Genomic DNA, 26005 nt, shown 5'->3' on the forward strand with positions numbered 1-26005 from the left:
GCAATCTGTTCCTGGCGACTAACCAAGTGGATCTAGCAAATAAAAAAAACACCATTTTTTTATTTTGATAATTATTTTATAATTATCCATGGCAATTCCACGGGAGTAGCTCCATGGCAACCCAAGACATGGTGGGTTGGGTTGGGTTGGGAATAACTTAATTTGGAATGGGATGGGGTGGAGTAAAAAAAACATATTTATTTTGGATTGGGGTGGGAATGGGTTGAATTCTTGCCCATTAGCAGGGCTACCAGCCTGCAAGGCTGCAAGCAAGGATATGCAACTGGGCCGGGCCCGTACCCGATTGATGGCGAATTAACTGCGGCCATGTGTGCATCCACCGTGCTGGCGCCGGGGGCCCCGCCGCCGCGCGCGTGGACCCCGCGCGTCAGCGCCAGCTCCGTCATAAACCCCCGTCTCGTTCTCCTCGCCTTCCGCCAGTTGGCCGTCGCTCCACGCCACCGCAGCAGCAGCCATGGCGGCGGCGGCCACCTCCGCCCGCCTCCTCGCCGCGGCCGCCGTCGCGGCCGCGGGGCACCGGCGCGCCGCGCTCGGGCTCGGGCGCGTCCCGGTGGCCGCCTCCCTCTCGTTCCCCCGCGGCCACCCCCCGCCATTCCGCGGCCGCGCCGGCCTCGCCTGCTCCGCCGCCTCGGCCTCGCTCTCCCTCCCCTCCTCCGGCGGAGGCGGGTTCTCGCCGCCGGGCTCCGTGCCCTTCAACCTCCTCCCGCCGGACTCCGAGCCCTTCATCGAGTGGGACCCGCACCCGGCCGACTCCGCCGCCCCGCCGCTCGGCGGCGGCGGGGCCGGGGAGGGCGCCACGCTGGTCGTGCTCCTCGGGTGGCTCGGCTCGCGCCAGAAGCACCTGCGCCGCTACGCCGACCTCTACCGCGAGCGCGGGGTCGGCGCGGTGCGGTTCGTGGTGCCCGTGCGCGAGCTCATCGGCCTCGACCTGGGCCGCCGCGTCGAGCGCAGGGTCGCCGACCTCTCCGCCGAGATCGCCGCCTGGTGCGACGCCGACCGCCGCCGCACGCTCCTCTTCCACACCTTCAGCAACACTGGGTGGCTCGCGTAAGTGACCCCAGGCCCCAACTCGTCTCCTTCCCCCCTCTTCGCTTCACGCAATGTCGCCAAGCTCTTAATTCTATTCTTCAGTTATCAATTCGAATGCTCAAAAAGCGGGTAGTGACTTCATAGAGCATTTTACCGACGTATGCTGTGCATGGGCTTCTCCTTCAATTCAACAAACTGGCATGGGGGCTCCAGAATGTGGTGTGACACGTTTTTGTTATGAAACTTTAGTTTCCTACATGAGATTGCTGGATAGAATGTGCTTTATTCATGAGGCATATTGGTCACTGAAGACACCATGAGTTGGATAGGAGCATTTAGTACTGTACCGCATCCATTTCTAGTTGTAAAACTAAAAGTGGTTGTGTCAGCCTGCATAGGAGGAAATCTCAGTCGTCTGTTTGGTGTATTGTAGAATGGATCTCTCTGTGATTCTCGAAGGTATGTGTTTCCACTCCCAGTGGTTAATTTAGGAGAAATGGTGAAAGTGAGCTGAGTTCGGGTAAATGCTTCAAGAACATACGGATAAGCATTAGCGGTTACCTACGTTGAATAAACAGAACGAAAAACATCTTGATATTGATGCCACCCTGCTGATTTTGGGTGATGCTCACATTGTTACTTTGTGCACGATTTCCTTATGTCGATCTGTTATGTAACAATTGTGATTTCTTATTAACATTAATGTGCTCATTTACTTGTCGTGCTAAAATACTTTCGTGGCTGGATTTGATCCTTATTTTTGCCGTTGAAACTTGATACTTGTATTTTATTATAGTAGCTTCATTTTGGGATAGTTCAGTTGAATATTCTGCATCTAGTCAAGGAAATGTTCCCATTAATCTTACTTGAAATCCTAGTAGATCACTTACTTGATTATTTAATATCTTTTGTCTGGCGTTCATGCCATTAAAGTTACTGTGCATAAAAACCTTTGCGTTCTATTTTTACTTTCTTTCCAGATATGGCGCCGTACTGGAGAATCTACAATCCAGAGCTGACATATCTGAGAGAATAAGAGGATGTATTATAGACTCTGCACCAGTTCTGGAGATAAGACCAGATGTTTGTGTGCCTGTCCTTTTTTTCTTACTGAATCATATATTGAATTAAAATAATTATTTAACTTTTAGTAGAAAATGTTCTGAAGTACTCCATATATTTTAGCATGTAGACTTTTCTGTCTGGATTATTTTTGTACCCTGAACTATTATTTATGTCTACAATGGTTTCTGCATAGCATTCTGTGCAATAAAGCTTGTTTGCTTGAAAGTTCTCATTTATAAGCTAAACTCAGGTCTGGGCTGCTGGGTTCTCTGCTGCAATGTTGAAGAAAAGTAGTTCCTTGACAGGACCGTCAACTGAATTTCTTGATGGGCCTATTGTCAATGGCACCTTGAGCAGAGCTAGCACTAATGTGACGCGGCCATCATGGAGTGAATGCTTTCTTCTATCAACTCTGCAGAAATTCTTTGAGATTGTTCTTCATGTGCCTGATATAAACACGTAAGTTCATTTATTGTTTTTGGTCACTGCTCTGTTTAAGTATCACGGACAGCTCATATATTTGTGCCAAGCAACGGTCATCAAGGTGTATCCACTAAAATTGACATGGCTGTTCTGTTGATCTGATGTTAAGTGCCTTTTAGTTTTACTTCATTGATAGCAGTATTATACTATTTAAAAATCCATAAAGAATTGCAATAGTATGTTCAGTACAACAGAAGTAAAGCTATATGAGTGCCTCTTAATCTAAAAAAAAAAAACTCGACCTGCGGGGGTTATGACGGCCCCTGGGCATTTGCTAAGAGAAGACCTCTCACGCAAGTCGAGAAAACTCCCGAACACTTTCCCCACCCTTACACAGGGGTGCCGTAACCCGTACCCCTGTGTGAGAGCGGGCCGTGCCTCTTACTAGTATTGCTCCATGCACTTAAAGAATTGATAGTAGTACTATAATATTTAAAATCCATAAAGTAATATTGAACTCAACCCATAGACACCCGATTCTTCTTTCAGTTCTATCTTTTTTTTTCTCTCCATTCAATCAAAGTTGTTCTGAATCTTGTCTCCTTTATAACTACGACTAATATGAGCTTTTAACAAAGAAAACTACAATTGTTCACCATACTGGTTTGTGCGGAGTACATCAACATGGGTGGGAATTACTATAGTGAAATAACATCAGAATAAACTAGCTCTGAATGATGGCTACTGGTTAACCAAGCTAAAAGAAATATACTGATTGTTTATAGCAGATATAGGCTGCTTCATATAGTTAATTTCGTAGTGTCATTGTTGGCTCATCTCTTTTTCATATAGATTCAATATATTCGGTTTTTCTTTCTCCATGCATACCAAATAGATGTGATGTCTTCTCCGTTACCTGATATGTTTCACAACTTGCTGATTCGTTCAGGCGAATGCGCAAGGTTCTGTCAGTTCTTTCAGACAAGCAGCCTCCATGCCCCCAGTTCTATCTGTACAGCTCAGCCGACCGAGTCATACCAGGTGAATGTGTCGAGAGCTTCATGGACTTGCAAAGATCGCTAGGGCGGAGCGTATACTCCCACAATTTTGTGTCCTCACCCCATGTGGACCACTACCGGAGCTTCCCCCACATCTACAATGCCAAGATCGACGAGTTCCTGAAGATCTGCTTCACGGTCAAAGTATCATGACCCCGCCTTCAACTAACAGGCCTGTCGAACGACCTCTTGATTTTTGCTGTATTCTTGAGCTGTAGCCTCTGTTATATCACCCTGAGAGGCACACATAATTCGCTGAATATCTTCGTCCATCTTCTTGAAGCCCTGGAGGATGCGCTCGTTGAAAGGAATAGGTGCGAGTAAAGCTTTTTGGTGCTCCTTTTTTTTTGTATCCTTGTCTTAAGAACATGTATCTGTTATCCCTTCTGATCGTAGGCTCCTGAAGAGGAAGTGTACTGTATCATTATTTGTTGAACGCAAGCTGTACCCTAATTCAAGTTACATTGAAGTTTTAGTGCCTGAATTAGGGGCAACATGTGCTCGTTTCCCATCAGTATGGCTTCATCTTGTGGCACGCCGCACCCATCACGGCGTGTCCTGCTTGTTGTTCGTGCTCAACGTGAGCCTATATTTTATCTCTGATCTCTGCCATGTCCCAACGCAGCTGCAGATGAGATCCCTTGTATTCGATCGCGGCCGCGGCCAAGTTGGTGTCTGTATCCGTAACCCTCACGTTGATGGGCGGCCACCACCTAACACAGCCTACCGCTAGGCTCTTGCCTGTTGGCGTCGCCTTGCAGGTTCCGATCGAGGCCAATGCCACGGTCAAAACCAAGGTGACCGTAGGGCGGCGCGGCAATATAAGCGGCAGCCCACGCCACACGCGCCAGGCACGAGCCAACCACCCGCCCCGTCTCCTCCTCCGGTCTGTTTGTAAGCCATGGCCATGGAGGAAGGATCAAGAGGAGGAGAGGAAGAAGCTGCTGCCGTGGGCACGTTGGCTGATGCCGCTACAGCTGCCGTTGCGGACGCCGTCGTCGTCCCGGGGCCAAACGACGACGACGACGACGGGAAGGAGGCGGTCGAGGGGAGAAGGCCGGCGCCGGCGGCCTCTGCCGCTTACGCGGCCGTGGTGATCGGGGGCACCTTTGACCGGCTGCACCAGGGCCACCATCTCTTCTTGAAGGTATGGCTCGCCTTCCATAGTTCCATCTGTCTTCCTCTGCTTTGGCTTCTGCTCTGCCTGCCTCTCGTGTTACTTTACTTTCATCATCCAATTCATTATTCATGGCTGTAGAAGCTGCATCAGTTCTTGAGCTTTTCGGAACAAAGTCCCGTATCCGTGATCGTACACATGGCGCCGTCTCTTCCCGCATCACATAAACCCTAGTTCATCGTTTGATCCGTGCTTGCTCACTGCTAAAAACTGATCTCGGTGGCATGCTTTGTCAGTTTATGTTCTGTCCCACTGCTTCTTCTTGTTCTTGGTGGTAGTTGAGCGAGCCTCGATGGAAGAAGAAAATTTCGTTTCCTTTTCTTTTCTCGTTTATAAAATTCATCATCAAATAAATAAGAATAACTTTCTTTCGTTCAAAGTCCCATGTTCTCTCATACAAATAAAGAAATAGTATTCATTTACGTGAAAAACGTGACAGGTGGCGGCGGAGCTGGCGAGGGAGAAGATCGTGATCGGCGTCTGCGACGGCCCGATGCTCGCCAAGAAACAGGTTTGCTTATTGCTTTTGAGTCATTGGTCTATATATTCACCATCCATAGTACTAAAATGAGTGATCGCCACACTTGCTTCTACTCTAATGAACCTTGACAAATGGTTCGTTGTTTCAAATTATTGGGCGTGCCATTTTTTTTATTACAATTCGGCGTGCCATTTGAAGATGGGAAATTGGGAATGACAAAGATTGCTACTACTACTCAGCACACTAGCCAATGAGCGCAATGGGGTCCATTGGTGTCTGGTGGGCTGGCCAGTGAGCCAGTGCAACCAGAGACTGAGACATCAGACGGCAGTAATAGGTCGATATCAGTCACTGAACCATGTCATAATCCAATAAAGGCCTAATTCAAACATGTAGGTGGGCGGTTCTACGGATTGCAGTTGTGCAAGTTCATTGAACATGGACAGGTTCCAAACTCAATGGCGAATTTGGTAGGGGTTAAGTGGTGGCATATTCCCTTCAAAGCATGCATGTGAGCCACGCATGGTCATTGCATGTTCATGAAGAATCTAGCCCCCATTTTTTTTATGGGTAATTGGGTGTAGAAATCTGATGGGCATCTTTCGCTTTGGCTGCTTTTTCCTTGCAGTATGCCTACCTGATACAACCAATCGAGAAGCGGATGAAAAATGTCAAGGATTATATTAAGGTACCCATATGATCCAACAGAACTTTTTTGTTATGTTGGTTTGCTGAAAGTGTATTTATGCAATTCCAAGTATATGTAGACCAGTAGGCATATGCCCATCCTCAAGCTGCAAGTATCAAAACCCAAGGACAATCATTCTTGTTATTGTTTAGAAAGTGCAAGTGCATGCAAGAATCAATTAATGTCAAATATTGATAATAAATAGAAGCAAATATGGTTATCTTACCTTCTTGTTAATTTGTTCTAAAATTTCTAAGATAGTTTGGTTTTTTTTAACAGAGGGAATACAAAGGATTCATGTTAACAGATATCATGACGCAGCTGTCTTTAACACTCACTCTTTCCACTTGCAGTCTATCAAGCCTGATCTTGAGGTTCATGTAGAGCCAATAGTGGACCCTTACGGCCCCTCCATTGTTGACGAAGGTCTTGAAGCCATCATTGTCAGGTTAGGATTCTCTTGCCCCACATATTTTCTGACATGGACCATCTTATTTGCCCAACAGTGCCCTATTAGGCCTGACCAAATCTTAAAGCTGATGTTGTTTATATCAGCAAAAAAAATAATTCTGTTTATTTAAAATCTGTTTGTATTCAATTCTTGAGGCAGCAAGGAGACATTGCCGGGAGGCTTCGCTGTCAACAGAAAGAGGGCAGAGAGAGGCCTCACACAACTGCAGGTTTGTTTGCAACTATGAATTGCTATTTCTTCTTTGAAAAAGAAATAGAGTATGTTCAGAGATCTTTCTTTCGACCTTGCAGATTGAAGTAGTAGAACTTGTGCCAGAGGAAACTACAGGGGGCAAGATCAGCTCAACAGCTTTCAGAAAGTTGGAAGCTGAGAAAGAATTACAGCAACAGCAAGAGAGACAGCAGCAAACAGCAGCCCAACTGGAGTGCAGAACGTAGCCGTTCAGTTATTTGGTATTTCAAGCTCACTGAGCAGAATAATAACGCACTACCAATTGTGAATTGTATTTTTCATTTTTTTTTTCAACAGCTGAGTCTGAGCTACACTCATCCGAAGGTAGAGTTACAAATGGGTGCCCCTTAGGTATCCATTGCCCCTCTTTAGTTCAAAAATTTGTACTAATTTTTAATTTTAAAAAATTAGTACAAATTTTTGAACTAAAGAGGAGATGTGGATACCTTTAGGGGAAGCTATTTGAACCCCTATCGGAAGGTATAGCAGAATGCCACCTAGTTAAGGACCGTAACAAGCAAACTTGGGCAAAAACCAATGATGAAATCAATGAGGCTCCGTTTGGATGTAGGTATTGGAAGGTTTGGCATTGAATTGGGTTCAATGCCAAAGCAGAGTAGTATTGATAATGGGTTACAATACCAAACCAACAATGAAATCAATGAGGCTCCATTTGGATGTCGGTATTGGAAGGCTTGGCATTGAATTGAGTTCAATGCCAAAAAAGAGTAGTATTGGTAATGGGTTACAATACCAAATTTATTGTTTGGATATAGATAAAATTGTTAGATGGAATCCAGTGATCTAATATATTCCAATTCATGTTTGGATGTTCATACCTTGGCATTGGGAATTAGATCATCTTCTTCTCTCACCACACAGCCCCGCCTCCTAGGCAGAGTTCACCGCGCGGCCCGTCCTCTGGGCCAAAGCTCACCGTGCCGCCCACCTCTACGGGGCATAGGAAAGAGGAGGGCGCCAAATAGGAGGAAGGAGAGTAGGAGCACCGGCCGCGAGGAAGATGAGTAGGAGGGGTGCCGGTCACAACGAGAGGAGGGTGGGGTGGCCGGTGGAAGGAGGGAGGGTGGCGCGGCCCATTGGCGAGGAGGGAAGGAGTGGGAGCAGCGCAGCCCGCCAACGGAGGGACAGGCCGGCGGAGGCAGCTGATTTGGGGAGGAGAGGGCAAGCGTCGCAACGTGCAGCCCGTCAACAGGGAGGGAAGGAGTGGGAGATAGGCGCAGCCCACCAGCCAGCAGAGGGAGAGGCCGGCGTAGGGGGATGGACGGAGGCACGACCGCTAATTTGGGGAGAGAGCAAGCGGCGCAAGGGAGAGACAACGAATGCATCACGAATGCATCACAATACCAAGGTGCGGGGCTCCAATTTGACCGAGGGTGCAGGACGTTAAGCGATTGCCGCACGGTATTGGCTCACGTTTCCAATCTCCAATTCCAGGGACATCCAAATCTCCAATTCCAGTGACATCCAAACAATGGTATTGGTGCCAGCAAATTCCAATTCCTGATTCAAGCTCCAATGCCAACATCCAAACGGAGCCGGAAATAAGTACACTAAAAAGCTTACGATGAAAAAGACAAGGACGACACAAGTACATTTCATAATACTTGGAGACGTTCATGTTCAGATGCTAATTTTGAACAAATCTAAAATCACACTGTTGCACAAATCAACAAAAGATAAGAAGCCAGATGGGCCCATGCTAACATGAAGTTACAAACAAGACTTCCACAGTAAGGTTCAGCATCTGATTCCAATCAGAGATTTCATTGGGTACATCTTTTCCATTTTCTGCTCCCCTATTCGTTTCAATAAACACAACTAATTGTACATACAGACTTCCAGTTAAAAAAAGAAACAATTAGCAAATTCTGAATGAAAATTGTCAAAGGGTGACGAAAGATGGCACAAAGTAACAAGAGAACCCGCAAGAGAAAGGTCTCATATATTCAAACAGGAGTGTACTATGCCCTCAGACATCCAAGGAAGGATTTTGCAGCATTAGCTCTCAAGCCTGGCGGGGCGAAAGCTCTTAGGCGGCAACTGCGAATGTAGAGAAACAAGCCTTCATTCTATCATCATAGGGCACAAATAACTCCAAATAATCAAAGACACGAGAGACTAATAAAATATCTATAGGCAACCACAAAACGTGACAGTATTGTATTGCATTGCATCAGACATCCAAGGAAGGATTTAGCAGCACTAGCTCTCAAGCCTGGCAGGGCGAAAGCTCTTAGGCGGCAACTGCGAATGTAGAGAAACAAGCCTTTCTTTTATCATCATTTGCAATGCATAACAGCTAATACAAGTTGACAACAGACCATGAACTATATGTACTTCAGAAAGAAAAACTGGATGGAAAACAAATATGGCTCAGACATCCAAGGAAGGATTTAACAGCACAAGCTCTCAAGCCTGGCAGGGCGAAAGCTCTTAGGCGGCTACTGCAAATGTTGAGAAACAAGCCTTAGCTTTATCATCATCGCCATAACAAAATAAAGTAAAAACAAAAGGTGTATTATGTTAAAAGAATAATGTAATAACAGAAACCGGCTCTGTGGACAGATAGAGTAGCAGTCCCCAGGTTCCTATCAACATGTGGAACGTTGAAACAACTCTGTATCGGCCTAATCATAGCATCTCCGATCAATGTCCGTAGCTAACAGAGACGTGGCATCAGGCCCAAACTACTTCAGCAATGGCAGTTAGAACTACAGTCCTACAGACCCAAAGAAATGCAAACCTACACAATATAACCTACTGGCAATTACGTAGAATCCCTCAGAGACCCGATTTAAATCACACACTACAACTGAATCAAACAGCTGCAGATGGGAGCTCCATCCAGGACCAAACCACAAAGGTTATGGTAGAAGGACGGACACCTGCAGCTGATAGAAGCAGCTGCTGGTTAAAGTGTCAAACTGCACTTCCTATCGGTAGGTCTTGAGATCTTCACAGGGACTACATAACAGACTACATCATAACACGGAAAAAGATAAATGCATGACCCCTCTAGAGCTGCATAGCAAAAAGAGGCTATGCTCCGAGTATGAGCTCAGAGAGTTGCTATGCTCTGCTCAACGAAGGGCTTCTCAAACTCATCGCAGCTAATTCTACTATTTGCCAACAGAAACAAGCAGAAATAAGAGAGATTCGCTAAAAGTAACGAGAAGCATCAGGTCAGATTATTTCAGAGAAATAAAATAGGAAAACAGATAGAACAACAACAAAAGGTGCCCTAAGATTGGCGCATACTCATGCCGTTGAAGAGCTCAGAGAGTTGCTAATCTGCTCAAGGAAGGGACTAATCCCTTCTCATACAAGAGGTGTCAGAAATAAGCAAGAACTCATCACAGCACAAGCATTGTCTAAAAACTAAAGAGCTAGTTGCAACGACATCAGAATTTATAGTCAAATGCAACAGAAAAAATACTGATTTCAGGAAAAGACCGCCAGCGAGGAGCTCAGAGGGTTGCTGAATCTGCTCAAGGAAGGGATCAACCGATCCCTTCTCATACAAGAGGTGTCAGAAGGAAGCAAATGCTCATCACAGCTACTCCTACCAGCATATCTCTGCTCTACCTCTGGTGATGCGGCCAATGCACAGATGCGAAAGTGATACAAGATGGGGAGGCGCTTCCATACCAGAGCTGTCAGAAGTAATCAAACAATCATCACGGAACAGCACCCGCAAAAACAATAGGACAATACCCAACGACCGAAACCAGCAGAAGGAGAACGGCGCTAGCGACGGCGGGTGGAGCCGGAGCGTCGCGAAGGGTGGCGAGCCGCAGGCGGGAAGGGTCGAGGCGGAGGCGGCGGCGGCGTTGAAACCCTAGCGGCTAGGTGTGGAGTCTGGCGTGCCCACGATGGAGTTATAAAGGGGAGGTGGGATCGGAACTGGGCCAAAGTCCAATCAGTATGCGGGCCGTAGGCCTTGTAAAAGAGACCGGCCCACTAATTCCGTCAACTACTAGCCCACCTACCTAGTAGGCCGAAACGATTGACCGTATCCCCAGGGTGGGTGACAGTCTAAGATCAGGTTACTTTTAGCACCAAGATCAGGTTACTTCAACCCCAACCCTAAAGAAAAAGTCCACCTTCTATGGCTGGAACAGAAATGGTTCCAAGCTTAGCTTTTCTGACCTCCTCTTCACAATCACAATGACTGGTCCCATATTCTTTGCCAAATCACAAATCATCCAATGTTCACTCTCCTATCGCGTTCTTGGAATATTCGAATCCAAAGAACAATTGGTAAAAATATGGATTACTACGGCAGCTTTGTTTTCAACGAAGAGATTCATACAAAGGAGTATGTTGCAAACGTCTACTCCGTTCTTAAATTAGACGCTGTTGATTGATGAAGTAAAAGGGAATTGTCAACCATCCGAACACGAGTCAACGTTCTAGAAGATGGCTGGATCAGGAATGGTTCTAAGCTTAGCTCGTCCACTTCCTCTTCGCAATGGCTCGTCCAATCTTCTTTCCTAAGTCACCATATCCACACTATTACCTTTGCTCGGAAAATTCGAATCCGAAAGTTATTGTTGAAAAACAAGTGTTTACTGCGCTCTTTTCGACGGAAAAAGTCATATCTTCCCCCCAACATTTCCCAATTCCGAAGTTGATAAGTTGATTTTTTTAAACAACGAATTAGAAGTGAAACATCCTCTAGAGCAAGAAAAGTTTCCACCACCAAACTTCGAAAATCCAAAAGGTTCAAAAGAACACCAAACTTCTGATATTCGTCTAGAACAGTACCGGTCATAACAAAGGGGAAAGAGGACGATGAACACGGAGAACGCGTGTGCACACAGCACATGCCTAAAATAGGCTGGTCCGCAGCAGGTGTGCCGGCACGTCTCCATTGGAGAAGAACTGAAGAAGCTTCTCCCTTCAAGGCCAAATTGCCGATGCAAGCTGCGACAATTCAGCTGCTCCATCACCGGCGTTTGACCCGGATCGTTGAGGTCAGGTCGTCTCGGATCACGCGCCGCCGGTCAGAACGATGAACTGGAGCTTATCCAAAAGCCAAGCCGGTCGCTTTCGTCAACCAGGCGATCACGGATTAATCAAATCGGTCGCTTCCATGAGATGAAATCAGGTCAGCTACTGCCATGGATGGTGCTGGATGCAGGTTGACAAGCAAGTTCAGAGTCAAGAATGGCGCCGGAGTTTTAATTTTTAATTTTTACTTCTTGTATGTACACGAAAAATGGCGATAGAACAATGAGCTATTGCCTAAAATCAAAGGGGGGAAAATGAACGAAATAATCTTTCTTCTTCGAGAGCTTTATTGGTCCCGATCGAAGCGAGTGGAGTGATCGCCGGCGGTAGCTAGCTAGTAGGGGTGGTGCGAGCGGCCGAGGGCGTGCGCGGAGGTGAAGAAGCCGACGATCCCCGGGCGGTAGGGGAGGTAGGACTGCTGCTGCTGCTGCCTCCTGTCGCCGGCGAGCGCGCTGCCGCCCGGCTTGCCGTAGAAGAGCTTGTGCGCGGTGGCCATGTCCATCTCGGTCACGGCAGCGCCGGCGGCCTTGCCGCTCTTCTTCTTGCTCTGCTTCTGCGCTGGCGCTGAAGCCCTGGCGGCCTGCCTGCTGCCGCCGTCCGTTTTGGACGGCGTGGTAGGCTGGAGGAAGACGAACTTCTCCTTGCCGTCGCTGTGGGAGCGGCCGGGGCCGCTGGACACGAGGCTGCGGAGGCGCCAGAAGCGGCGCGCCTCCCCCGTGGAGGCGGACTTGGGGAACAGCGGCGGGCCCGGGTCCCGCGCGGGGGAGCCCGGCGCGGACCGCGGCGCCCACGCGCAGTAGGTGTCCGGCGAGGGCGGCGCCGTGGAGGAGGAGGCCGCCTGCGGCGCGGCCGGTGCCTCGCCGTCGCCGTCGCGGTCGAGGAGGTGGCGGTCGAAGACCGGGTAGGCCGGGAGGATGCGGCCGTGCGCGAAGAGGTCGTCGGCGGGCGCGAGGTCCAGGACGTCCCCGGCGCCGCTCCCGGGCGCCGCGAAGGCGAACTCGAACTCGAACTCGAACTCGTCCTCGTCGCAGTCGCTGCCGGCGTCGGAGGAGGCGGGCTCGTCCGCGGCCGGCGGCAGGGCGTCGCCGAAGCTGGGGACGGAGTCTAGGCGCGGGCGAGGCGCCGCCGCCGCTGCCATCGCGGACAGGAGCTTTGGGGCTAGGCTACCGCAGCTGGGCGGAGGTGGGCAGGCGCGCTGGCTGGGTCTGGGCCGGCGGAGTGGAGCTGGACGCACGCGTCTTCGGCGGTGGCGGGATCGCTGGTGCGTGCACGCTTGGCCGGCGGCGTTTATAAAGGAAGGCGAGGCGAGTTGAGATCACGAGGCGGTGGCAGCGGAACGGAATGCGCGTGATGCGGCGGATGACGCGTGCGGGAGTGGGGCGCAAGCAAAGAGACAGTGGGAGGTCGAGATGGATCCGTCATCCGTGGCGAACGCTGGTCGGGGGAGGAAGATGATTCGGCGGGGACGCCCACACGGTTGCTTGCGCGGGAAGGAGAAGCAACCCGGAACGGACGGACGGTGGGTGGGCGCGAGAGAAAAGGGCGCGAATGTTCGGCCCGTTTCGGGGTGGGACCGAGGTGCCGGGTGGCTGACGAGGTGGGCCGACGGGCGACGGGCTGACGTGGATCTGCTGGTCTTGCTGCTTGGTCTGCAAGGCGCTGCTGCAGCTACGTGGGCCGAAACCGGAGCCCACGCAAACGGAACGTCGTCCGCCGCTGGTGGGCTCGGTCGATAAAACCAGGACGGAGGCCTGTGCCTAGTTGTTTGTTGGGCCAAAACGACGGCCGTGCGTGGAGAACCGAAGCCCACGCACACGCAACGCTTCCGCCCACCCTCGGCGGCGACTCCCACCCACGCCGACGTCGCCCGCGAGTTAGCAGCTGTGGCCTGTGGGCTGTGGCCGACTGGCCGGCGGGTGGGCGGGTAACGCCGTGCGCCGTGCGCCGTGCGCCGTGCGCCGTGCGTGCCTCCCATGCCTCTCGCACCCACCACGCTGCCCACCCTCCCAATGTGGCCACTAGACCACTAGCAAGCAGGTGATTGGTTGCTGACTTGACGGCTCCTCCGGTGCTTGCTAGCCCGGCTGCACATAGGGGTGGTAATAGATTAGATTATGATTCTAATATTTTCTTCACAAACTTACTTGGTCGTTATTTTTTTAGTTCAACATTGAATTAGATTTGAGTCTAGCCCTTTTTAAGCCTGGCCTTTAGATTATCTAGCCTAAAACCTAAAGCACTTTATCACCCCTAGCTGCACAACACACACACAAAAGTACCATCCTTTGGTTTCATCATTTCCACCGCTACTTTGTCGCATATCCCGCCTACTAATAAGGTTATGTTTGGTAGAGCTTAAGTTTAGTGTTTATCTTTATTATATACTATCACTAGGTGATCCCCACACGTTGCTGCAGGATTTGAGAGAGTTTTTCAATAAACTATGGAGAGCATGTAGTAAGACAAATAAACACTTCAATCTAGTTTGCTAAAAACAAAAATAAAGATAGATCTTTTAATAAAGAAAAGCTCGTGTAAATGGTTTGAAAGCCATACGAGAAATCTCTTGGATGAAAAATAATAGGCTTTTGAGTTATTCTTTGCTTAGAGAAGAAAGAAACAAATAAGACACGCATTTCACGGATATAAGACGTGCACTAAGTTGATTGGATGATTACAATAATGAATTTGACATGGCCGATTCAGAGATAAGAGAAATAGTAATAAATTACGGATCCCAATAGTGATGTACATGTTGACATGGCTGAATGAAGTAATTATATATATTCTAATTACTTTTATAAATGAATAAACTATTATAGATAAATAAATGCTAGTGGACTGCATGACATGTTGACGTGGATAATAAAATGCTAGTGTAGTGAATTTAATTGCATATGATAGTGCATTGCTGAGGTGGACAACTTGCATGTTGAGATAAATTTTTAGAGGGGACAAACTATATAGGTTTTATAGATTTGCAGCCATAAAAATGCTAATTTTTTTAAATCTTGTCTAAAGTTTAGCCCACCCTATTACTTTCGTTTGGATGGGTTAGTGCTAAAATTTAGCACTTTCGCATGTTAGCATTTGGATCCTAGTAGAACCTAAAACTCACAGTGAGAAAGGGTGGGATTGGATCAAGGGTTGGTTACAACTCTATTTGGACGAGCTGCTAATATTTAGCTGGCTAAAGTTTAGCTTTAGCACTATCCTGTTTGGAGCCATGTGCTAATCACATGCTAATAGGAACATATTAGCTCCTTCTCCCCTCTAATGTTTGCATATTTTTTAAGTTTGCTAAACTTAAACAGTCTTATTAGCTCTTTCTCCCCTCTAATGTTTTGCTCATATTTTTAAAGTTGGCTAAACTTTAACGCTCTATTCTTGTTTGGAGGTGCAATAATACAAAAGTTTAGCAATTTTATGCATTAGCACTAGTCTTCCAAAGACCCCTAAAGAACAGGGTTAATAGGTACTTTTTGTGCATGTGTATCAAACGACAAACTGTACGGCCGAACAATAGGATGACGTGCGGATTTGGCGATTCCAAAAGGATGATGACCTAGCTGCTTAGGGTAGTTACCTACGAACACCATGCTTGCAATGCAAAATGAAGTTGTCGATGCAAAGACGCATGTGACACGGCGTGCAAACGGTTTGTCTCGCCTAGCTCTCAGCTCAATCTCTGCTTCATAATGTTATGCATTCTTTTTAGCTATATAAAATCGTGTGGTTATTTATGATGGTCGGGTCGCTTGAATAACACATCTCAAATAGATAATGTGTTGTGATCTAAATCTCTTTTCTAAGTACCATAAAAATTTGAAGAAAAAAAATCGCATGTACTCCCTTTATTCACAGATGATAGCTTTATTGAGGATGTGCACAATGACCAAAGTAACAAGTTGCTTATCAATTCTACTTATTCCGTTATTATTTACCTCGTAGAAATAAGCAACCTTTAATCTTAAAACTGGTATCAATGCAGTAACTTTCACGGGCCACCAACAAAAAGGCTCAAATAAAACTAACAATTGTGAAATCTCATATTTTAAAATAGGACTATCATTGAATAAACTAAGGGAGTATATTCTTGCCCTTGCATTATTTGTTGGTCATAAAAGTTGGCGAATTAGGTCGGCATATTTTCTTAAGAGGAGGATGCTTTTTTTTAGAACTGCAGCCTAGGTTTCCCTTCAATTCGAGTGGAATCAGGATTTGTGATTGAAAATCGGGATGGATCGAATAGGTGTGTAATTCGTGTGTAATTCTAAAGGCAATAATAGCGTGGAAATCCTCCATTTTTCTTTTTGAAGTGGTAACGGAAAGTCAGCGTAGCATCAACCACAGGTCCAGGTCGATGGATCCGACGGCTGATGTGCTACTACCGAGGATCTCTTGCAGTCTTTCAATTCGTGTCCGTTTCTAGATCTGGGTGGATGCGGAAGGTGGTTTGCTGCTGTGGTGTGCTGCGCTACGATTGGAGGACCAACAGAGGCTAGTTCTGACGAAGAAGAACAGTAGCTCCAGTTTGGACTTTGTTGTAATTTCGTGTTTCATCAAGGTCCTTCCTGTAAGAAGGGGATGTACTGTGCATGTTTTCTTCTAATATACTAGTAGGGTGGATGTGCGACATCGCACGTGTCTAAAGAATAATATTGCGAAAAAATAACTACACTAAATTTTAGTTGCAGCAAACATTTTTAAGAAACTATATATATTGAAAACAAGCAACGAGGTCTCAATTATGGTGAAAATAGACAAAAATATTCGGAACATGAAAAAAATTATATAATTATAAAAATATGTAAATGGCATGTATAAGAAAGTGTATAATAGAATGTATAAGTATATAATTGTAAAAATATGTTCGAAACATGATACCGCTACGAACACAACTGCTTTTCTAATAATGCATTGCGTTCTATTAACTGTAGTTGTAGGACCAAACATCAGTACCTACCAATGTAGGTAGTGAAATTACCTAAATGCCCCTATGTACAGTCTGGTTTGCAGAACACACGTCATCAGACATGGAAAAAATGAGTATAGTAGTACTCAACACAGCAATGACTGCCTTTCATGCATGTGCAATAGTACGAGCTGACAGTTTTGTTCGAAGTGAGCGTTAATTTTGGGATAAAATTTAAACGCCATGATTGCATGTTTTTTGGGACGGAGGGATGGAAATAGTGGCACATATTTAAAGTTAAATTATTTAAAAATAGTTTGGATGACATCAAATAACTACTGAAAACTATCATAAATAAATTTAGTATGGTTAAAACATGAAATACGCTGGTTAATTTCTCGGATCATGTGTTGCTTTTTATAGAATTGATTGATCAAATATCTACACCTACTTACAATCATAAGTATTTCAATAATTTATCTATAATTGTTACAATGCATATACCTACACGTAGTTAAGTCTGGGGAGCCAAGTATGGGTAGCATATAAATGAAGAGGTAAAAAAGAACTTGATAAGATTGAATTATCAATGCCATATGTTCCCAAGATCTGAAAAAGTATAATTAAACCTATACAAAAACTAACATATGGAAAAAAATCTGAAAACAAACATATAGAAATAAACATGACTTTAAAAGTGCACATCAAGTCAACTCAAGTGAATTTTGCACACCAAAAATACCAACACTAATAGCTTGTCAGTGTACAATCTTATCAATACTTCCAAGCTCTCGGTTCAAATAATCACATATTACATGATTGAGACCATCTTTCCACAGTATATCTCAATGTAGAGTGCCAAACACTCTTTTTAGCCCACCCATTCAATAGGCAAAGAAACGATTTCAATGCATAGAAACAAAAAATTGTAGAAAAAAACATTATTGCAAGTAGAATACCACCCCTCTACGCTTTTCATGATGTCCCGACGCTTCCTTGCAATGCAATGCTGACAGGGAGAAATAAAGAGAGAAATAAATACATTGCCGACACATGTAGACCAATCAAATGATATTTCATCCTCTAAACTAATGTATAGTGAGCAAATTCACCTCACATAAAGCATAATGCTCCTGAAAAGGTACAACATGTGAAATAATAAATAATATTTAGAAAAGACATAGTGGTCAATTGAGCATTAAATCATCAAGTCAAACAAAAAAATGTTGCAAGACGGGGACATTAGAATCAAAGGCATCTAAATTGCAGTCCATCTAAATCTTGGGCTTCACAAGCACATCAAATTTTCATACACTTGAGTTTATTCACTAAAAAGTTTTTTTTTTCAGTTGTATGCTTGAAGCAATCTACCGGATCGATTAACGACAGCATTTTAACAAGGGAGGAGCACGATTCACATGCTAAAAGTTACATATCTCAACACAGGGGAATCGCCAAATTATACTTGACACAGATACTGTTTGGGCACTACAGTTTACTCATCATAAAGGCAGAAAAGACAACTAAACCGTATATACTTAATAATTCATAAACACAGGGTTTCCAAATGATTGACTTGTTAATATAATTGCAGTGTATAGATGAAGATTTACCTGAGTTAAATTTCATAATTAATCCCGATCATCTCCAATTATCCAGTTGAACTATTGCAAACACTATCACCCAGGATGATGATGTTCATAATCTCAGAACATATCTCCAATCATAGCAAATATATTCTATAAAAAAATGTGGTTCCTAAGAACAAAATTTGGTTCTCCAGTGGAGATGCACGTGCCTGGCACGTGTTTAAAAAAATTATTTAAAAATAATTAGATTGTATCAAACGCCTACTAAAAATTAAAAAGTATTAATTAATTTCAAAGGAATCAAATCTAATCTGTGATGTTTGTCCAATCACACTCTTCAAAGCAGTCTGACATGATCCTTGATGAGTTACAAATTGTAATGTATAAAATAACATGAACTGAAAGTAAATGTGATGATTTGATGCACTTGTATCACGATTTACAAGCACTCCAATGACCATCAAAAAGTTGTTTCCAGGTTCAATATCAATAAATTTTGCACCCATGGTTTGGTCCGATCAGCCACGATTTACAAGCTTTTGGCAATGGCACATTAGCCGGCTTCTCACTGGCAAGATAACGACTCTAGTTGTGGATCTAGCAACTCAAAACGAACACATGAAATCAATCAAAGGATCAGGACATGTTTTGCACTGTTCCGATCGCAATAAAAAAGCCAGAACAAGGAATCAGTTTCAGCGTGGTGTTGTGGGCCAGCTACTCTCAAAACCTAAGTGCCACAATTGCTACGAATGTTCTGAGAAAAGATTTGTTTCAGAGAGCAAATTCTTTCAGCATGAGCATTTACCTCCATTTCAGGTCTGGCCGCAGGCTGAACAGCAAGCGCAGAATTACTGCCGAGCAACTGGGTTTCCGACTCCAAGATGGCATTCTTGCTTTCCTGTCTAAACAGATCATTTTTGTTTTAACTTGTGAGACTCTCGTAGGATTTGAATCTCCAGAAAGAAAAAAAAAGGGTGCAAATGAAGGTATGAATATTGAAGAATGTACCTCTCTATCTGTTTTGATTTCTCCTCATCTGCTGATGCAACAACCAAAGATTGTTATCGTATAACCTGGTTTTCAGATTCCATATTGGATAAACCTGTCTCAAGCCTGCAACATGTAGTAGAGATAATGTATGGGTAGAGCTAGTAATTGATACAAGTTAATTTGTCCAAAGCAGAGAAATCATTAATACCTTTCGATCATCTCCTGAAGTTGATTAAATTTTGGATTCTCATTCTTGTGTCTCCTGTGACAATTCATCAAACCATTTTTGCATCTCGAGAAGCTTATTTTCAAGATCTCCAGCCTTTTGTCTAAACTTAGTTCCTCCTGGATCCAACAGTGGATGTGTGAATTTTGGTTTCAGACTGAGAGATGACAGCCCCATAGAACATAATCAAAATTTTATCAGGAAATAAAAATGTGAAACTTTGTCAGAAAATAACTTTTTTCAGTAGATAAAATGACTATCATATTTGCAAAACAAGCTGAGCCTCTCCAAACCAACTAAAAGTCGATTGGCACAAGGTTTGTGAATTTGCTAACCTGAATTCGGCATAAAAGATCAATAGGATCTGAAATAATGGTAATCAGAGGCCACCAGAGGCCTGGTTTTGGAAACTATAGGAACAAAGTTAAAATGGGACTCAAGATTTTGAGACAAAAATGCAGCACGACCAGAAAAAAATAAAGGGAAGAAGAAGATTAATTACAATGGCATTTAACTCATAGTGAGGAGCAGTACCGGATTGCTAATCCTTATGGCATTTAACTCATAGTGAGGAGCAGTACCGGATTGCTAATCCTTATGGCAGTCCACCAGATAAGACAAGATCGCTTGTTACCCTGATAGGAATATGGCAAATAACTAACTGGAATTCTTAAAATGAAAACTGCATAGTGCTCCTTAAAGTAATATATAGCAATTAGACTATTAGCACAAGTATATACTGCAATATCAGTACACAAATATTTGTCTAGAAATTAAAATTAGTAGCCAAAATAATTCCAAGTAAATCTGTATATAGTATATACGATGAAGCATCATTGATCAAGTTCACGCTGTATATAGTATATACGGTTGCAAATATACCATGACTCCATGAGTTCATCTTAACAAACATATGTAGAATGATGAAATGATTGGCCAGAAAAGCACAAAAAACATAAAGGTATAATTTTCAAGAATGGAAATGGAAACACAATAAACAATCCCGCCCATTGCAATGGTCGATCTGAAACCATAAAATGAATTTACAGCAAATGCATCTACAGGAGCTCCATGAACATGAACTTACAACCGGAGAACCACAATATGTTTTACTTTGTCTTATACTTAAGACTTATTTGGGTATACCACAAGATTTAAGATACACCAAACAAATGGAAGATATATCACAATGCAATGATAGGTTGATACATTTTTACTGTTCTGGCTTAACTATTACAATAGTAGTGGATATTAGTGATATCAAGGAATAGCACAAATATAGCATGAATATGAATTCCATGGCTCAAGACTTCTGTAAGAAACCCACATCACACAATTGTGCTACGATTTAAATAACAGGATTTGCCACCACACAAATTAGTTCAAACAGAATATTTACTGGTAGACAGCCATATCGACGCAACCAAAGGTTTGAAAGATGTCCATCAATGGAGGCTCAGATCCCGCGCCGGCCGACCACGGCCCGGCCAGAACACATTACCTACATGTGAATGGAGGAAAACAGATAGGAAGTCTGCACATCATGGCCACCGCCACCGCCTGCTGATGCACTTCAATCGGTCCTACTCCATCACTTGCGTGAAGGAAAGGGGCCACTATGCCATGCCAGATCGGTCTGCACTATGAGTTGTTAATTAGCACTTCACTATTATATAGGGAGTATTTGCTAGTTCCATACTATATGGGCACATATAAATAACATTCATGGAGTGATAACTCGTATTTCACTTTGAAGTCACACAAGCAGATATAAATTGAACTATATGGGCACATATAAATAACATATTTTGTAACTCACTGTAATTTTGAAACTGCAAGCCAGCAAACATTTGGAACTGCAGCTGACCCGTCTTTCTGAATTATCACCTGACCCGTAAAGCAAACAAACATATGCCTGGGAATTCAATAATGGAAACCTAGATTATCACCTGCTGTTGTCTGGCTCGATGGAGCTCGTGCTCTAGCTACTCCAACTTCATCCGGTTCATCTCAAGATTCTGGATGTAGGCCTGTCATACCAATCAACCAAAACAAAATTATCTTCATGGGTGATGAGCTAATCTGATCCCTGCATCTTAACTATTATTTGAGGCATATACACCTCTGCCCTCCAAATCAGGAAACAGATATTCATTTATCAATCAATTAGATTAAAAGGAGAGGAGCATTATATAGGATTTCAAAAATAGAGAGAAAGCAAAGTGCATCACTACATTCATCAGGAAACAAAATTGATTTATGGATGAAAAGGGCGTTAGCACTGTGTTAAAACAAATACCAAGTATGATCCCCTATGTATTTGTTAGTATAGTTCCAGAACATGGTATCTTCAGGTAAGTGTAAGTTCTGCATCTGCACAAATGTATAAATTTTGGTTCGGAAAAGCTGCTCATGTTTTTAATATCAATAGCATCATTTTTGGTTAATACATGAGTAGTATGGAACTAGCAAGGTGGCCCGCGCTAATAGCGCGGGTAGCTAGTTTTTTATTTAATTCTTTAAAAATATTTACATTGACAGAAGAGATGTATTTTATAATTTATTTACCTCTCATTTGCTCTTGTTGAATATTATAATACTTGCAGCTTTCTATGCATAGGAGTTCATATCAATCATCACTTTTTATGTTGCTTTATTCTATATTATAGTTGTATATTTTAGTACTTAAACCTGCAAAATCTAAATTTGAGGATTGAATTCAATTTTGGATCACCTTGAATACGGAGCAAATTGTACATAATTGTATTCATATAAAGTTTTTTATAATTATGAAATATATTTATATGTATTTGATAGTTATGTTTGCCAACAATCTGTAACTTAGATGTTGGAGTTCGATTTGTATCTTGCAATATTTTGATTAATATTTAGCGAAAATATATCTAGTGTAGTTGTTAGAGCACTTAAGTAGCATCTAGCAGATCTAGACCTGACTCATCATCGGTGTGAAATAAAAATGATCATGGATTAGACAAAAAAAAAAATATGTTAAAAAATAAGTTGAGGCATCCTGCTGGCTTTGGTAAATAAATGTTATACAAAACTTATATATATATGCGTGCTATGTTAATGCATATATGTTTTAAATTTTTTATTTAATCGAACCTATTATTATTTTCCCCACTTTGGTTACTGCACAATTTATTTGTTTTTAGCCCATATGACTGCATATATTGGTCTACTTTAGAGTTTTGTCATCTCGGTGATAGATAGTTCCATATATCTTTGTTGTTGTTTCTAACTCTTTTCTTTATTTTTCATTTTCTCTAGCAATTTTTATTGATTTCTCTGTCTTCTATTTTGTTCCTCGGTATATTTGAAATCAATTAGTGTGTATCGCATCCGATGCATCTAATGGAGAAGTTTCCTGTTTAGTATTGTGCCTCAGCGTTTTTTTTTCTGAGCGAAGAGGAGCATCGACAACGTACATTTGTTTGAATCATTTGATTTTGTACTGTAGGCAATCGACTTTGAGATAGATTAGTAGGGCTTCAGGCATGTATCTGTGGCTAAAATAATTTCAGTTGTGGCTTCTTTGATGGAGCAGATTTTTTTATGGATATAGAGCTGTTTTGAAAACCGTTCGGTAGAACCGCTTCTTCTATTTTTTCATGAATATATGAAAGATGTCAAATGTCCAACAGGACATGGCTATAATTTAATATTTTTCTCATTCTAATGATATTATTTATAGACTAAACCAATAAATTCACTTTTGTCCTTTTCTTTTGCCCTCATTTTCTCATTTTTCCTGCCTTCTTTTTCTATTCACCTTTTTCTACTTTCCTTACCCGTTCAATCTTGGTGCTTCTTTATCTTTTTCTCTTCTATTTCTCTATACTTCTTTAGAGGTATCGATCACATTTGTGTTCCATGCCTAGTGTGTACTTATAGAAGATTAGATGAGGATAATAATGTTAATAATTATCTATGCTATTTGATTCCTCACATGACTAACTCCCTGATTTTTCCCATGCATCTATTTAGATTGAGCTAATAATAGTCACATTTATTTTCGGTGCTTTACCCTTTATCCCAGTGATTATTACTTGTATGGAACTATTATATGCCCATAGAATCATAATTCTTTGTTGACCACCATTAGATTAGTTTGTATGAGGCTCCCTCTGCCAGCCTGTTGCCTGCGACCACCGTGCTGCTAACTACCAGTAGTTGCTAGGAATTCAAGTCAACATTATCTCTTTGCAAAGAGGTATTAACAATCCAGATTAATTCTAAAACATATGTTTTTCCATCAAGCTCACGTATTACCCATGCCCCCCTCTTCTTCAATCGTCCGGAACGCATAATCCGTTTGCAAAACTTTTAACAGGTACTAACAATATGACATACTAAAAAATTAGTCAACTGACAACAGTTGGACAGTCATAGAATAACGTAGGAATTTCTAGACCCTCTCGACGAACGTGGTGGTTTGTTTTAACACTCACTTAATAATATAATAGAATTTATACTTTTAATTTTAAATTTAGCTATTCAGCTAATATTAATTTTTATCTAGTGGTAATGCTATTTTTTAATTTGATAATTCAGAATTTTCCTATTTAGTAATTGTATTCAACATGGACTCTTTGATTAAGCCCTAATTTCCTTATTTTTTTAATTCTGAATTAAACTATTTACTAATAGTATTCAGCATGGACTCTTTGCCATGTCTTAATTTTCCTTAATTTTTTAAATCCGAAATTAGCTATTTATTAATCGTATTTGATATGAACTCTTGAGTTAGTTTGAGCCGTTAGATCTTCATAAAATCCAACGGTGCAAATTCTTCTCTTTTTTAGATTAATGTGGGAATTTCTAGACCCTCTCGGCGAACATGGTGGCTTCTTTTAACACTCCTTTAATAATATAATAGATATAATTTATACTTTTAATTTTAAATTTAGCTATTCAGCTAATATTAATTTTTATCCAGTGGTAATGTTATTTTTTTAATTTGATAATTCAGAATTTTCCTATTTAGTAATTGTATTCAACATGTACTCTTTGATTAAGCCCTAATTTCCTTATTTTTTTAATCCCAAATTAAACTATTTACTAATAGTATTCAGCATGGACTCTTTGCCATGTCTTAATTTTCCTTAATTTTTTAAATCCGAAATTAGCTATTTATTAATCGTATTTGATATGAACTCTTGAGTTAGTTTGAACCGTTAGATCTTCATAAAATCCAATGGTGCAAATTCTTCTCTTTTTTAGATTAATGTGGGAATTTCTAGACCCTCTCGGCGAACGTGGTGGCTTCTTTTAACACTCTTTTAATAATATAATAGAATCCAATGGTGCAAATTCTTCTCTTTTTTAGATTAATGTGGGAATTTCTAGACCCTCTCGGCGAACGTGGTGGCTTCTTTTAACACTCTTTTAATAATATAATAGATAGATTTGGAAGAACATATGTGTAATCTCTAACCTGACCTGGACCTGGAAGCCACGCCCACGACCTCTAGGATTTGGTGCCTCGGGGCGTGCTGCTGCCTGTCCCGACGGCGCGTGGAGCTCCGGCAGCCGAAGGACGGCGTGGCGTGGGCGACGGCGGCCCCGGCCGGATCCGCAGCAGGGTGGATCTCGGCATCAATCTGCGGTGGCCTCGGTGTGGATCTGCAGCAGGGTGGATCTCGACTGGGTGTGATGTAGCAGGAATCCCCATTAGCATGAACAGTGTGATGTGGCAACGATTCTTGCAATGAAATCATGAATCAGAAGAAATAGAAAACCAACAAAGCAAATCAGAAGAGATACAAAACTAACAAAGGAGAAATCGGAGATTACAGTTGCTGTGTTGGAGGAGCTGTGGGAAGCGGCTTCGATCGGTTCCTGCGATTGGAGGCGGGGCCCGGCCTCGGCTCTTCGCAGCGTGAGGTCACCGGGCACGGCGGTGGCCGGAGGCCGGAGGCTGCACGCGTTCCGGCGGTGGCCGAAGGCCGGAGGCTGCACGTGTTCCGGCGGTGGCCAGAGCCAGCAGGCGGAGCGCGGCCGGAGCCCGAAGGAGGCGCTGGGCCGGAGGCCGCAGGGGGCGCTCGTCCCGACGGCCGTAGGGGGCCGCGGGGCCTCGCCTGCGCGCGGGGAAGGAGAGGACCTTGGAGGCCCTCCTCGCGCACCGGCCCCTCGGTCGCCGCCATGTCGCCTCTCCTTGCACCACACACGCAGCGGCCTCGCCGCTTGCCGCCACCGGCACACCGCCGCCATGGGCGCCCCACCATCCCTCGCGCCGTGACCCCCTGGCCCCCGGCGCCGTGATCCCGCGGCCCCTCGCGTCGCTCCTCCCCGCGCGGCATGCGGCCGCCCGTAATTGGCCTCCGCACGGCCGCGGCGGAGCCGGCGGGGAAGGAGCGCCGGGGAGGGTATGGGCGTCCGAGGGAGGGGAGCAGCTGCAGGGAAGGGGAGGGGACTGGGGAAAACGCCGGGGAGGGAGGGGAGGGGAAAGGTCGGCAAAATCTCCAAACCATTCCTGTTTCTGTATTTTCCAGTCAGGAACGGGAAATGCGGACGCAAAACAAAACCGATATTACGAGATATCGGAACAGAATATATCGGTCGGGAACCTGTCCATTACGA

The 26005-nt window shown here is 43.9% G+C and overlaps 3 protein-coding genes, 1 long non-coding RNA gene and 7 other non-coding genes across 26 annotated transcripts; 2 read left to right on the forward strand and 9 right to left on the reverse strand.

The window, feature by feature from the left end:
* Positions 1-441: 441 nt before the first annotated feature.
* LOC120654581 (transmembrane protein 53-like) lies at positions 442-4092 on the forward strand. The gene is made up of 4 exons (XM_039932158.1): positions 442-1068; positions 2031-2133; positions 2366-2574; positions 3488-4092. The coding sequence occupies exons 1-4, from the start codon at positions 476-478 to the stop codon at positions 3747-3749; spliced, it is 1167 nt and encodes a 388-aa protein (XP_039788092.1). The 5' UTR covers positions 442-475; the 3' UTR covers positions 3750-4092.
* Positions 4093-4335: 243 nt separating this feature from the next.
* LOC120654582 (phosphopantetheine adenylyltransferase 2-like) lies at positions 4336-7004 on the forward strand. The gene is made up of 6 exons (XM_039932159.1): positions 4336-4743; positions 5213-5284; positions 5883-5942; positions 6296-6390; positions 6553-6622; positions 6705-7004. The coding sequence occupies exons 1-6, from the start codon at positions 4498-4500 to the stop codon at positions 6849-6851; spliced, it is 690 nt and encodes a 229-aa protein (XP_039788093.1). The 5' UTR covers positions 4336-4497; the 3' UTR covers positions 6852-7004.
* A 1627-nt stretch (positions 7005-8631) lies between these two features.
* On the reverse strand, positions 8632-8750 carry LOC120657845. The gene has a single exon (XR_005668378.1). It is a non-coding gene; the product is annotated as a small nucleolar RNA SNORD14 (small nucleolar RNA).
* Positions 8751-8835: 85 nt separating this feature from the next.
* LOC120657833 lies at positions 8836-8954 on the reverse strand. The gene has a single exon (XR_005668368.1). It is a non-coding gene; the product is annotated as a small nucleolar RNA SNORD14 (small nucleolar RNA).
* An 81-nt stretch (positions 8955-9035) lies between these two features.
* LOC120657857 lies at positions 9036-9154 on the reverse strand. Its single transcript, XR_005668390.1, has one exon. It is a non-coding gene; the product is annotated as a small nucleolar RNA SNORD14 (small nucleolar RNA).
* A 44-nt stretch (positions 9155-9198) lies between these two features.
* LOC120657896 lies at positions 9199-9349 on the reverse strand. The gene has a single exon (XR_005668428.1). It is a non-coding gene; the product is annotated as a small nucleolar RNA snoR2/U65 (small nucleolar RNA).
* Positions 9350-9442: 93 nt separating this feature from the next.
* On the reverse strand, positions 9443-9631 carry LOC120657879. Its single transcript, XR_005668412.1, has one exon. It is a non-coding gene; the product is annotated as a small nucleolar RNA Z112 (small nucleolar RNA).
* A 307-nt stretch (positions 9632-9938) lies between these two features.
* On the reverse strand, positions 9939-10027 carry LOC120657885. The gene has a single exon (XR_005668417.1). It is a non-coding gene; the product is annotated as a small nucleolar RNA snoR1 (small nucleolar RNA).
* Positions 10028-10130: 103 nt separating this feature from the next.
* On the reverse strand, positions 10131-10224 carry LOC120657884. Its single transcript, XR_005668416.1, has one exon. It is a non-coding gene; the product is annotated as a small nucleolar RNA snoR1 (small nucleolar RNA).
* Positions 10225-11822: 1598 nt separating this feature from the next.
* On the reverse strand, positions 11823-13052 carry LOC120654583 (oleosin-B6-like). Its single transcript, XM_039932160.1, has one exon. The coding sequence runs from the start codon at positions 12815-12817 to the stop codon at positions 12014-12016; it is 804 nt and encodes a 267-aa protein (XP_039788094.1). The 5' UTR covers positions 12818-13052; the 3' UTR covers positions 11823-12013.
* Positions 13053-17292: 4240 nt separating this feature from the next.
* LOC120654584 lies at positions 17293-25869 on the reverse strand. 16 transcript variants are annotated; one of them, XR_005667120.1, is made up of 9 exons: positions 25220-25863; positions 24861-25127; positions 21352-21432; positions 19937-21038; positions 19738-19812; positions 19385-19521; positions 19195-19299; positions 18992-19088; positions 17293-17603 (listed from the first exon to the last, which is right to left on the reverse strand). It is a non-coding gene; the product is annotated as an uncharacterized LOC120654584 (long non-coding RNA). The 16 variants fall into 16 exon arrangements; XR_005667113.1 differs by adding an exon at positions 17707-17727 and having other exon boundaries at positions 18208-19088; positions 19385-21038; positions 25220-25868; XR_005667117.1 differs by having other exon boundaries at positions 19385-20037; positions 20908-21038; positions 25220-25864.
* Positions 25870-26005: the final 136 nt, after the last annotated feature.

This window comes from Panicum virgatum, chromosome 1N, assembly GCF_016808335.1.
Source record: "Panicum virgatum strain AP13 chromosome 1N, P.virgatum_v5, whole genome shotgun sequence".
In the NCBI taxonomy this organism is placed as follows: Eukaryota; Viridiplantae; Streptophyta; class Magnoliopsida; order Poales; family Poaceae; genus Panicum; species Panicum virgatum.